General features: G+C 44.9%; 1 protein-coding gene across 3 annotated transcripts in view; it reads right to left on the reverse strand.

Moving 5' to 3' along the window:
• Positions 1 to 226: 226 nt before the first annotated feature.
• The window catches only part of UBA3 (ubiquitin like modifier activating enzyme 3), a 91318-nt gene continuing 78015 nt past the window's right edge, over positions 227 to 13529 (reverse strand). For all 3 annotated transcript variants that reach the window (XM_085852409.1, XM_085852408.1, XM_085852410.1), the window contains 7 exons: positions 6263 to 6316; positions 2273 to 2309; positions 1507 to 1588; positions 1183 to 1283; positions 999 to 1062; positions 667 to 721; positions 227 to 548 (listed from right to left, as the gene is read on the reverse strand). In XM_085852409.1, coding sequence (XP_085708535.1) covers positions 454 to 548; positions 667 to 721; positions 999 to 1062; positions 1183 to 1283; positions 1507 to 1588; positions 2273 to 2309; positions 6263 to 6316 — 488 coding nt within the window. In that variant the 3' untranslated portion in view covers positions 227 to 453. The remainder of the gene's footprint in view (positions 549 to 666; positions 722 to 998; positions 1063 to 1182; positions 1284 to 1506; positions 1589 to 2272; positions 2310 to 6262; positions 6317 to 13529) is intronic.

Consider the following 13529-nt stretch of genomic DNA (forward strand, 5'->3'; position numbering starts at 1 on the left):
CGATGCGAAATTTTTTTTCCCCCAAATTCCCTTTGTTTGCTCCCCTTGTAGCCGGCCATGCTCCAGTAATTTATCCGGTGAAGCCAATATCACCGAACAATGGTCCACGCTTGACACACCGTGTCTTGCATGCAGAGTTCCGTGGGGCCGACACAGTTTCCAAAATGGCTCTCACGCTGGGGAGGCTCACCCCTCCCATCAGTCACAATAATTTCACACAGTGAAATATTTAAAACGTACATCTTTATTAACTTCTTGTAAGCAACAAAGGAAATGCTTTTTTGGATGTTCATCGCATGTACAACCATTTACAGGACACGGGTGCAAGTACCGAATAAATTGTGCAGAATAAGCCAAAGATGAACAACAGAAAAGTCTCTGGAAGAGATACAAGTTCAAAGTAAAGTCCCAGGAAGGTGTGCCAGATGCGAGTCGTGCAAAACCAGGAAGACCCTATGCACCAGACTTGAGGCACAGGCGAAAGAGGAGTGTCTGTGGAGATGTAACATCAGCCACCGCTAGCTCCTGACCATCTGAGAGGCCGAGCTCTAGAATCACGAGACAAAAGGACAAAGAAAAGTCGATCAGAAACGATAAAGAAGCTTCTCTTCCCACCACAACCCCCCACATTCTCCCCTGTCCCCAACTCATTGTTGAAAACCTCACCTGTCAAGGTCTTGGTGAGGTTTGGTCGTGTCCTCTCTTCTATCGATGCTACGGTCTACAGAAATAAAATAACATGAAAATGGTATAAATGAGTAAACTTGCCTTTATTCTTGGAAATTAACGCCATCGGTATGCCAACTTTTAAAAAGAGGAGCATTCGTATCTTGGCTATTCAAACGTGAGTTTGACAACCTCAATAAACAAAAGTTGTTCACTGCATGGACAGATGTTTTGATGTTTTGGTCCCAGGATGAAGTTACAGCCAACAGAAAGCGATGATGCATTTAATTCCAACATCAGCTCACCGAATGCACTGATGGAACGAAACTTACTTGCATGTATAAAGTTTTGTTCCGTCCATGAATTGTTGCTGTAATTGCAGGACATTTCATTTGCCTGAACAAAAGACAATCGGTAACATTTCTAGACGCATAGACACAGGCACAAGTAATGTCCACAAGCATCATTTCATGGTGTGATTCTTTCATCAGAATGTCCAGTGTGCCGCCTACTTACAGGGCAGAACTTTCCATAAGGTGGTTGAGAACGTGCTGGAGTTTTGCGGAAGAGGGGAAAGTCAGATCTTGAGGAATCTGACTGCAAGCGGCGCAGTCTTCCTGCATGCACAGCATTGAGCTTGTAGACAGCTAACCTTTGGTGCCACTGATGGACCAATCTGCTTTTGACAGTTTACAACTGCAGTGTATGTCTTCAAGTAATCAGATCTATTATCTATAGCCTGATGGTTTGTCAATGGGAGAGTCGAGCTCATCTCAACATGGCACTTAACAGGCAAAAGCCAAGTCTATTGGCCAGTTGGTATCGATTCGCGAATCGTACCTTTTGCTCGGCTTCGTACGTGTAAGTATAGAGTCCGTCAGCATCATTGAACACCATGTAGTTATTCAGGGGCTTGAAGCAACTGAAAACACACACACACACACACACACACACACACACACACACACACACACACACACACACACCCACACACACACACACACACACACACACACACACACACACACACACACACACACACACACACACACACAATCAGTGAACAGGGTGCACACAGGACTGGATTGAAACGTAAAATCAAAGTGTCAAAATATAAAGCTTTGTCCTGAACTCGTAAGGGAAAATAATTATACTGTACACTGCACTGTAAAATAAAACTCGAACGACACTCTTCAACATCGTGACGTCAAAAAAAAACACGCGACAAAAATGACCAGGAAACTCATCTTTGAGACAGTCGGCAGGGACCGAGAGAACACCGTCGCTCAAGAACCAGAATTGGAAGTCCAAAGTTTGGTCAAAATCCCATCACTGGTTTACAAGTTAGCAGGGTAAGACAACTTTTTACCTAAAAGGACCTCTGATCTTTGATCTCTTGATCCCATAATCTAACCAGTTCATCTTTGCATCATTATACATACTTGTACCAAGTTCGACTGAAATTCCTTCAGCCGTTCTTAAGTTATCATGGTAACGAAAACGTATCACGGACGCACGGACAACCCTAATGCATAATACCTCTTGCGACTTCAAAAAAGCATTATTATTATTATTGTGAAATACTTTACCTTTACAGGTTACTCACCTTGTTGCAATCTTGAACACTTCGAATGCACACACAGCTGGAACAAGGAAGCAGAAAAAAACAAAATTGCTCACAATTTAAACATTGAGGAAACTGTGACCGATGGTAAAGCAAGTTGCAGGCAGCACACGGCATGACCTCCGATAGGTGAATCAGTTAAAAACTGCTAAAATCTTTAGGGTGGGTGACCAAGTTGATTAAATCTATTTGCCACGTGGACTTGCTATAATGGATTACCTCTCCGTATGAATAACTATGAAGGAAAATAAAATTCACTTTTCAATAATCGAAAATGTGCAAGATCTGATCATCGTGGATTTCTTTCTTTACTTGCTCGTATTCAAACAGATGCACCTTGAAGCAAGAAATATCGCTTTGGTCAATTTCCCGGCAATATCCACGAAGGTAACCACATCTTGCCTTTGCGCGTCCCTGAATGGCTGCGGCAATCGTGACACAAATGAAGTAGTCTCGTTAACATGGTCTTCGAGATTAATTGACAAAATTATCAAAATGAACAAAAATGCAAATAAGGATATTTGAAGATATGCTGCTGCTGTTTCAACCAAATCTTTCTGACTCGCATTTCTGCCAATGGCAAATAATCGCTTCCAGACGTGGTAATGACCAATTTTGCTTCCAACGTCTCCTGCTCCTTCACTGCTCCAATTGGGACATCTGATCTTGTTATTGTGAGTTCCCATCACTCTGGCTGTTATCAGAGAACCTCCTCAACAACACAGAGTCTCGTGGCTCACTCACAGGCACTGCAAGCTGCCCTCTTGCTTCAGGATTGGTGCTACCTCTGCCACCCCTGATACCGATATGGCCTGGGAATTCTTCCACAATGCCTGTGGTCTGTAATGTACAGATTTATCTCATCTTGTCTGCAGTTATCATACCAACCTTCACCCTGAATACATTGAATCCTGCGGTGAGGCAGTTGCCTTCAAACACGTTGCATTATCCACATGTAAAGTAAATTTGACTGAAGGCAACATCAGGTGATGCAAAAAGCCTGCAACAAATGTGTGTCCAATCTCAGGAGAGCTGCTGCGGTCGGTTGCACGACAGTCTGCAGCAACAATTCACCCGTGACCTCGGTCTTGCTTACTGTGACCCCTAGACGAGTGTCAATGGTGAAAACGGACATTCTATTCTTCGTTGGTGAGTGGAGCTTTCACCTTAGCAACTGCAGAACATGATCCGTCATCACATCCCGAGGAAACAATCAGACTGAGGTCATTTTGAATATTTGCATTACCGAATGAAAGGTGCGAGCATCGAAAATGGTGGAAAGGTGACATTGTGGATTTCTTTTATACTTGAAGGCCTCCATCCTCCAATGATTCTCGAGGCAGGTGGAAGCTTTGTTATGATTGGTTTGAGGAACAGAGATATGTCCAAAGCTGCAAGTCCAGCAAAGGAACCATCTTTTTGGCGGCCTCTATTTCCTCGATGGTATCACTAAACTTCTGCAAAGTTTTGTGGTCATGAGGAGAGACTCGAGGCAAAAGTTCCAGCTTGTTTAGCAATGATTATGTAACTGCTTCATCGCTGCCAAATCTTTCTTGAAGGTGGTTCCAGACTTTCTCTAAAACTTCATCAGGGTTAGAAATGAAGACTCGGTTAAAACACCTTAAGAGTACTTTGGATTCTGAACCATCAGCCATATGTTGAACCATGATGTTAAGCTGTTCATCAGATGTTAGCGGTACTCGTCTGATCATGTTCTGGAAGGCCACAAGCCATGTCCTGAATTTCTCAGGCTCATCATGAAACAGCGAAATCCTATTTGAAACCAAGTTTCGACGAGACAAACAGTTTACAGTCTTGCATGGCAGGCAACACTGCTGGAATGATCGATAGCTTGACTTCTCGACCCAATAGTGAATGGCTAGACACTGGCAATGTTGTTGCCGGATGTGTTGTACGTCCTCGCAGCATGTGCAGGTACAGCATGGGTGTACATTGGATTTGGTGAGAAATAACCTGATTGGTTGTTGGTTGTAATCCCATTGGATGGTGACGCAAGGTCAGTATACACGGTGGGATACTGAGTGGTCGTAACTGGAGCCGGGTGTGTGACCCACGAGTCCACAACGGGGTACATTAACACAATGAGGAACGGTGCAGCCGTGACATGTAGCATTGGAGAAGGATGACGACACGAAAGACGTGTGCAAGACATTCATTGGTGTCTGTTGAGTTGTGTATGATAGACCAGGAGCTGGCATTGTGTTATACTGAACAGACAGAACTTGCCTGTTGTACACATTTGATGTCCACGAGTTCTCCATGGATGCTGGTGCTGCAGCATTGATGGATAATAAAAGGGAGTGTCTGAAATGACACTGGTTTGAGTAACGTAGCTGGGTCAGAATGTACCTGGGTATCCAGTGGAATACCTTCAATATCGTCGTCAGATAGAATGGGTGGCAGAGACGTGGCATTCCTGGACAACAGCGTTCCTACCTGCGCTGCAGGTGTAGGTAATCCAGCTGCCAAAATGTTGTTGAATCCACCCCAACACAGAGTGTCAGACATCACTTCCAAACGGGCCTTAGCCAGAGCAACATCTCCCCCCCCAACCCCCCACGCTCCCCTTCAGCTGTTTGAGACGCATCTGTTGCTGCATAGCTTTCGATTGTTGCTGCATCTCTAGCTGTTTTTGCTGTGCCTGTTGCTGTTCGAAATCACTCTGTTGCTGTGCAGCCATCAATCGTTGCTGCATTTGCTGTTCTTCGAAAAGCAATCGAGTTTCATCTGATTTACATCCCACAGCAGCTGTGACAGAGGCCTTGGCTGCTTCTGCATTTGGCCTTCAACAAGAGTGAAGACCTGGAGCCAGCGACAATTTGGGAGCCAGCGACAGACCACGTATGAAGCAAGCTCAACATGGCTGCTCTCGACAAACCATGGGAAGCCAGCGACAGACCGCAGATGAAGAGAGTCGAAATTGTGGGCTTCTTGTCCTCCAGGTGCCGAGACAAGTGTGGAGTCAGGTTTTTACTCTCCTGAACCAGCCTATGTGTCCAGATTCTTTAAATAAGGAATGCTCCAGGCAGCTTACCAACACTTCCGAGGTTTAAATCACTTTTACTTTAATTTTAAAACTCCAACTGTGACGGTACAAACAGTGTCTTTTCCAGATACAACCACACGTCCTGCCAGACAGGGCCACACCGGTCTCCCCGCTTCCAGCGGAGATGACATGACACATGGGCGGAGCATAGATATGCATGAGGCAAAACATGTGTGGGGCATGAATATACGTTTTACATTCAAACTTGGTTACATCACATCTAGATCACGGGACGGAAAGGAAAGTGGAAATACACCAGCAGCAGAGTAAAGGAACACTGGGAGGAAAAAAAAGAGTAAAGGAGTGGCGGTGGGAGGGGGGGGTGAGACAGAATACATGGTGGGTGAACAAGCTCAAACACAGTAAGAAGAAGGGGAAAAACAGGAAGGTGTGTGAAGGGAGAGGGAAGAAAACACAATAATCTGGAAAGAGGAGAGTTGATGACAATAGAAAAGATGATGGGTATGGATGGGGGATGACCCTGAAGAGGTGGTGAAAGACATTCTTAAAATTCTGGAGGGAAGAAGAAGAAAATTGAATAGACAAGTTTTAGGCCAGCGAGAGAAAAGAAGAATAAGTGAGGTGAACAGTTTGCAGAGAATTTGGGTGTTACTGGCAGAAGGCATGTATCCTGGAGAAACCTGAGGGCGAATGAGCACAAAAGGCAGATGGTGCAGGAGCAGAAAGGAGGCAGAAGAAGACAGAGAGGCTACCACCCTGTCTGTGATGAGGGAGGAACAGGCGCAGAGATTCGGCCTTGTAAAAATTAGAGCTTGTAATTTTGTGACGAGATCTTTAAACAAAATAAAACTTTAAGTAAAAGACAAAGAATGTCTGCATTTCATTTACTTCTGTGGCTTGTAGAAACGAGAAGCATTTAATATTTTTCAGTTGACAAGACTCACCTGCAATGACTGCATTAGTCGATGCCACGGCAGGGACAATTCTCTTGATAACCCCTACAAATCAAAAGGAAAATTCAGTGAGATAGGCAAGGTGTGCAAAAAAACATTTTCTACAATCACACACACACACACACACACACACACACACACACACACACACACACACACACACACACACACACACACACACACACACACACACACACACACACACACACACACACACACACACACCTATACTATCATAATCATTAAACAGAACTTGTATATATTGGTTTTACACTTCTTCGTATTTCCATGTTCTTTTGGGGTTGGAAGGGAGAAGCTTGGCCCAAATCTTTCACAAACTGGCTGGCCAGGCCTTACATTCGACTCAGATTAGGGCAAGAAATTGGAATTTGTTCAGGGTGCTGGCAGATAGCTTGTACATTCAACATCCATCTGAGGGACGGCACAGGCATTGATGAATCAGTGCCTGTGAAACACCAGGACGACAGTATTATAGCTGGGCTGAGATTCAAACCCAGGCGAGACAACTTAATGGCAAGTGCGTGTACCTCGAGGCCATCCTTTCAGCCCCTATAGAGTAAAAATACCACACACGATTATTCAGATAAAATATCAAATGATCTGTACATGATCTCATAAGAATTATCAGGGTACACGTATCAATGAATGCTTTTAACATACCATTTGGGGATTTCGTTTTGTTGAAGATTTATTTCACAAAAATCTTACAAGAAAATGTTTTTGATCATACGAGTCTGTGTACAAACACGTACTTAAGGAATATAATATAATACAGTTGGACCCCGACATTCACGGATTCACTATTTGCGGACCCCGTGCATTTGTGGTTTATAAAATGTGACCTGCTTCTACATTAGTGGCCCTGTGCTTCGCATATTCACAGTTTTTTGTGGGTGCAAAAATAAAAATAAAAAAACATAAAACTTCCATGAGCCACACACATAACAGTTCTAAAATATATCTTCCACCAGCCAATCATAGAGCAGCTGCAAGTACGCAAAAGCATATCTTCCACAAGCCACGAGCATGACCTAATTCTACAATCGGGCCCTGTGCTTCACATTTGCACTTTTTTTTTTTTACGGGTGCAAAAAACATATCCTCCATCAGCCACGCTTTTAGCGAGCTGTACGGCATGTCCCACCATTCAGACTATAGACCTAGCTGCACAGCATGTCCCACCATTCATGCTTTAAAGACACTCTACTGTATCCACCAGCTTCTGCGCAAGACATCATCCCCCAAAAGTTACAAAGTCAAAACGCTTCACCGTATCAACCACCAGCTGCGTAAAACATTACCCCCGAGTCACACAATTACTACGCTTCACCGCATCTACCACTAGCTGTGTAAAAAGTTATCCCCCACAAACAATGAACAGAATACTCACACCTCCCACAGCTACTCAGTTCCCACATAACTACTTATGTGCAGCATGTCCTGAGTCTCAATCATTCTTCTCGTCCCGCTGCCTTGACTTGTTTTGCCTCTCGCTCATCGATCAAACATGACTCCCAAGCGCAAGACCAGTGCCGGAGATGCGTCAACTGCCAAGAGGCAGAAGAAAGTGATGAGCCTGACCGAGAAAGTGTAGCTGCTGGACAGGCTGTCAAGAGGACAGAATGTGGCCTCTGTGGGTAGACTGTGTGGAATAAACAAATCGACCATTTGTTACATACGGAAGAACAAGAAGGTGATCCGAGAAAGTGTTGCGGCGAGTACTGCATCGTGGACCAAAATGGTCACCTAGGTCTAGGATGTCCACATCAAAAGGATGGAGAAGGCTCTCGGTGTTTAGATGGAGAACGATGTGCAAAAGAAATGCCTTTACATGGACCTCTCATTCATGCAAAGGCAATGTGTATGAATGTGCGCATCCAGCTTGTGTGGGTGGCACTTGCAATGTGGGTACGAGCGACCCCAACCCATTCCGAGTGAGCAAGGGATGGTTTGACCGGTTCAAGAAGTACTAGGTCTCCGCAATGTCAAGCAATCAGGCGAACATGCCTCTGTAAACCACGAGGCGGCCAACACGTTCCATGCTCAACTCGTGCAGCTCATTGAGGAGAAGGGGTACCTGCCATAGCAGGAGTTCAATGCTGACGAGACTGGGCTTGTTTTGAAAAAAAATATGCTTTTTTTATCTTGAAGTTATCTTGAACTTTTATCTTGAAGCACAAGGGGATAGCATCAGGGTTCAAGGTTGCCAAGGACCAGGTATCTCTTCTCCTCTGCTCAAACCAAAAGGGGGACTGTATGACGAAGCCCACCCATGGTGTTGTACTGTTTCCTGAACCCATGTGCTCTCAAGGGCAAGAACAAACACACACTGCCCATGTTTTGGAGGGTCAACAGGAAGGTGTGGATGATGGCAGCAATTTTCATGGACTGGTTCCATAACTGTTTCATCGCTCAGGTGGAGAGGTACCTGGTAGAACAAAACCTTGTGCTCAAGGTTCTCCTGCTTGTCAACAACACTCCTGGCCACCCTGGGACCTGAAGGTGTGTCACGCAAATGTTGAGGTGATCATCTTGCTGCCCAACACTATCTCCCTGATCCACCCGCTCAACCAAGAGGTAATCTCAACTTTCAAAACCAGATACCCACCACACCTTTCGCTACATTTTGGATGTGATGGACCCAGAGCTCACCGTCAGGCAGTGTTGGAAGGACTTCAACATAGCCCACTGCATCAGTGAGTTGATGGACGAGGTGAGAGCCTCCACCATCAATATCTGCTGGCACAACCTGTGGCCACAGTTCGTGAAAAACTTCAGAGGCTTTCCCAACAACACTGAGAGGCATGAAATTGTCAGGATGGCATGAAAGCTGGGAGGGGAAGGCTTTGACGACATGGAGTTTGAGCAGTTGCAATATCGTATGCCTCGCATGCCGAGGAGAGGTTGGGCACCATTACCAAGGTTTGCGACGAGGACGCAGGCAATGATGAGTAAGAGGTGTCGAGGTCCAACCTAATGGTCAAGTTCCTGGGTGATATGCTGCTGGACATGCAGTCAATGACTGAAGCTGAAAGACACCGATCCTATCATGGAGCGTTACATCAAGTTCAAGAAGGGGTTGGATGACATGATGCTCCCACACAATGAGCTACATCAAAACCTGCGGCAATCTGCCAGGCAGCTCTCAATCACTCTTTTTTTTCCACCCTAGTACCTCCACCTCAGGAGCATCAGCACCCTCTACTACCTCTCCCTCAATGCACGACTCATCAGCGACCCCACCTACATTCCTTTCGGTGCACTAATCGGCACCCTCACCTGTGTCGGCTTCAGATAAGTTTGTTGAGTTCACTAGATTTCAATTCATAATCATCATTTGAAAAGTTGCGTGTGTTTGTGAAAAAAAAAAAATTTGAAATGGAACCTGCTGCTGTTTTTTTTTTTTAATAACTTTTATAGTATGGTTGGTTAATCACTTTTAACAAACTGTAAATCACATTCCTTCAATAAACATTGGAAATGGTATCTGGTGTCTATTTTAAATTTATTTGTAAACATTTTTTAAATGAAATTGTAATCAGGTGCATTCGTTATTGAAAAGATTTTGAACTTTTAAAAATCTCCCCTATGAACCAGGAACTGTGAATCTATCAACCCTTTTTTCATTGAAAAAAAATGTGCGACATTCATGGTGTTGACATTCGCAGTATTTTTCATGAATCATGAACCACCGGGAACCTATCCCCCCTTTTTCCATTGAAACAATGCCCAGACATTCGCGGCATTTTCCAGGAGCGTAACCGCCACGAATGTCGGGGTCTGACAGAACAATATAATATAATACACAGATAGGTGTACAAAACGATGTGCTGCTGAACTTTAGACATGCCTCTGCTCTTCTCTCAGTAATTATTGGAGGTCGTCAATCTCAAACGAGAGGTTGGGACCATCTCCCTGGACATACATCAGGCATTCGAGTCTGATATCATGCTTTGCTTGCCAAGCTCTCTGCTTGTGGCATAGAAGGCCGCCTTCGTTCTTGGATTTCTGACTTCCTACATTCACCCAGTTAACGTGTTGCAATGAATGGAACCCTGTTCTCCCCTCTCCGAGTGAAGGCTAGAGCATCCCAAACGTTGTATTTCAGGCCAATCTTGTCCCTAATCAATATTAATGACCCCTCCAATGCTCGAGAAAACCCTCTCTTCCCTTTTAGGATAAAAAACTCCATGTTGTGTCATACAATACCCCCACCCTCTGCGAGGAAGACAGCAGCTGTATCTGGTCATCTGGAAATTATTACTCTGGTCTGATAAATAGAATGTCCTTCAATCCAGAAAAAAACCCATCGTTTTATTGTATTGCTTCGGATTGTCAAACGAACCCACATATCCGTTTCCTTGGTTATCCACTGAAAGAGGTTGTCTCTTGAATTTCTAGGTCTCACCATCCAGCCATGACATTTCCTGGGCAGACCACATATCAAAGCTGGCCTCAAAAGCCAGCTACAGATTCGACATTCTCAGTTGATCAGAGTCTTTACTTTTAAAATCAAAGCTACTCACAACACTCTACAAGGCCTTTGGCCAAAGCTCAATGAAGTACTGCAATCTGCAACGGGCTATTACTCCGTCACATTCGTCTCTCGTAAATTACGTGGCATCAAACGCTCTCAAAATTATTGGAATCTCCTATGATAAGACCGAAGCACGAGGTTTGTTGCTCTCATCACAGGCAGGTCAGTGATCTTTGTTTTCTACCGTCTCTTCTCCAACATTGCTCCCTCTGCTCCCTCATTCCTCCGACCTTCCCCAGCAACTCCAGGATGTACGTGTTCTTCCAGTAACCCCATAATAGTTAAACTTCCAAAATCCAGACTGAATGCACACCTCGACTTTTATTCCTCGCTTCTCCCATGTATAGAACCACTTTCCAGAGACTGTTCTACCTCACTCTTCCCTCCAAGCAAGCAGTGCAACACCACCTCATCTCATCTCCCATCTTGGCCCATGATCTTTATTTCCCCCAGTAATTCTCCATAACCTAACTCTCTTACTTGCTGCTGCTGTCATATCTATATATTTCTCTCTCACATTGTTGTTTGTGGCCAATTGATGCCCTGCGACCTCACTTTCAATTTAACCTTGCTCTTTCATGAACCTTATTCTTGTAGAAAAAAGAAACACACAGGTTTAATTTTTTTTTTTTTGTTTATTACAGTGAAAAAAAGTGTTTCAACAAGCAATAAGGAGTGATATAATTTGTAGTTGATGAAGTGCTCATTCCAAGCACCCCACCTATGGATGACAGCTGCACACGGACACAGAAGTTGTCGATGACTCTGCTGAGAACTGAAGCTGGAAACAGTCTGATGTTATTTTTCAACTCCTACAGTGTGTGTGGGTTGTTTTTGTCGACTTTAGTTTTGAAGAACCCCCATGGTAGTAGTCGGGAAGAATAGATCCAGGGAATAGGGAGGCCATGGGTTGCACGTCTATCGAGAAATGAGTCGAACATCCAGGAAATGTAGTCTAAAAAACTCCAAAGCACCATTAGACTATGTGGTGGTGCATTGCCTTGTTGGAAGATGACTGAATTCAAAGTGGTCTTGCTTCCTACCCAGGAACGGAAGGAATCTTTGTAGCATGTCTATGTATCCATTTCTGCTGACTGTCACTTTGTCCGACTTGGTTCCTAAAGAAGATTGGTGCTATTATACCGCTACATCCGAAAGCACAGCAAACCATCACTTTAGTTAGACACTGGTTTGTTCCATATGTTCCTGCAGTTGGTGTTCTGCCCAAAGTTGCAGGTTCTGTTTGTTCACGTGGCCACTGAGATGGAAGTGGGCTTCATCACCAAGCATATGTTATCAAGAAAATCCTGGTCTTCTTCGATCCACTAGGTGCAAAGTTAGAAACTCTCCTTCTTCTTTTTCAGTCTGGTGCTGCAGTAACTGTATATTGTACAGATACAGTTTGAGATCGTCGTGAATGATTCTACCAATGGTCATGCGAGAAGTTCCCACCAGATATGTCAGTGCATCCACTTTTTCAGAGAAGCAAGGTAGGCTTCCCATAGTCTCTATCTTGTCAGATGTTCTCAATGAAGGTTTTATATATATATATATATATATATATATATATATATATATATATATATATATATATATACATATACATATATATATACACATATTGTTACGTTTGAGGGGGGGGGTATGCATTCAAAGGGTAATTAGGATGTTTAATTAGGTATGCCATGCTGTTCGAGTTTACCAGGATCTCGATGTAATAAGTAGCAATTCAGTGGTGATAAGTTGTCTAGTAAATGTTCATTTCTTCAAGGGGGGAGATGATAATTGTCACGTAATTAGACAGGGACACGGGATAGGGTAAGTGTGTCTGCGTAAACCCCTTTTTGGTATTCTCTGGAGACTAGCCGTGACGTCACAGGACAGTGCAGCGGATGGCTCCGCCCCGTGATCACGATTGGCGGAAGGCGATGGCGGTGGGCCAATAAACGGCTCGATTGAAGTGATGAGGACAGAAGGATAAAAAGGTTCTGTTCAGGGTCGAAAAGGAAGAGGAAGAAGATTACAACCAAAAGATCGTGGTTTTTTTTGGTGTGGAAGCTGTGGCGGCAGAGAGCGTCCTGGTTGTTGTGCTGAGTCGATAGTGTTCTTGATCGTGTCTGGGAGCCTTGCCGAGCCTCGTGCCTCGCCTCGGTTGGCTCTGGGGTTCTGCTGACTCGGAGTGCGGGGTCGGGCGGCGGGCGGACCTGCCTCCCTCTCCTGCTCTCGGCTTGGCGCCGGAGCTGGTTCCCTGGCGGCTGTGGGCGGACTTGGGCCAGGACCAGGAGGTCGACAGCACCGCGGTTTCTCCTGCCCCCCCCCCCTGGCGAGAGCAAGGCCGGCTCGTCCGACGCCGATCCAGGGACGGTTGCGTCCACACCACGGTCCAGCCTGACCACCAGAAATAGCTACGTTTTGTGTGTGTGTGTGTGTGTGTGTGTGTGTGTGTGTGTGTGTGTGTGTGTGTGTGTGTGTGTGTGTGTGTGTGTGTGTGTGTGTGTGTGTGTGTGTGTGTGCGTGCGTGCTTGGCGCCTTAGAGGGTTTGAGATCTGTATATTCATTGGAATTGTCTGTGTTTTTCCCCACGCCCGATCCCACACCATCCCGTCGAATCGCCCCGGATCCCTCTTTTGCCTAGTCGTGTTATTTCTGGTAATAATGAAAACAAATAAACATCATCAACTCAGTGAAAAGTGACTCGTG

The sequence above is a fragment of the Eptatretus burgeri genome, chromosome 13 (assembly GCF_056783735.1).
Source record: "Eptatretus burgeri isolate ZD-2024b chromosome 13, Ebu_testis_v1, whole genome shotgun sequence".
NCBI classification, from domain to species: Eukaryota; Metazoa; Chordata; class Myxini; order Myxiniformes; family Myxinidae; genus Eptatretus; species Eptatretus burgeri.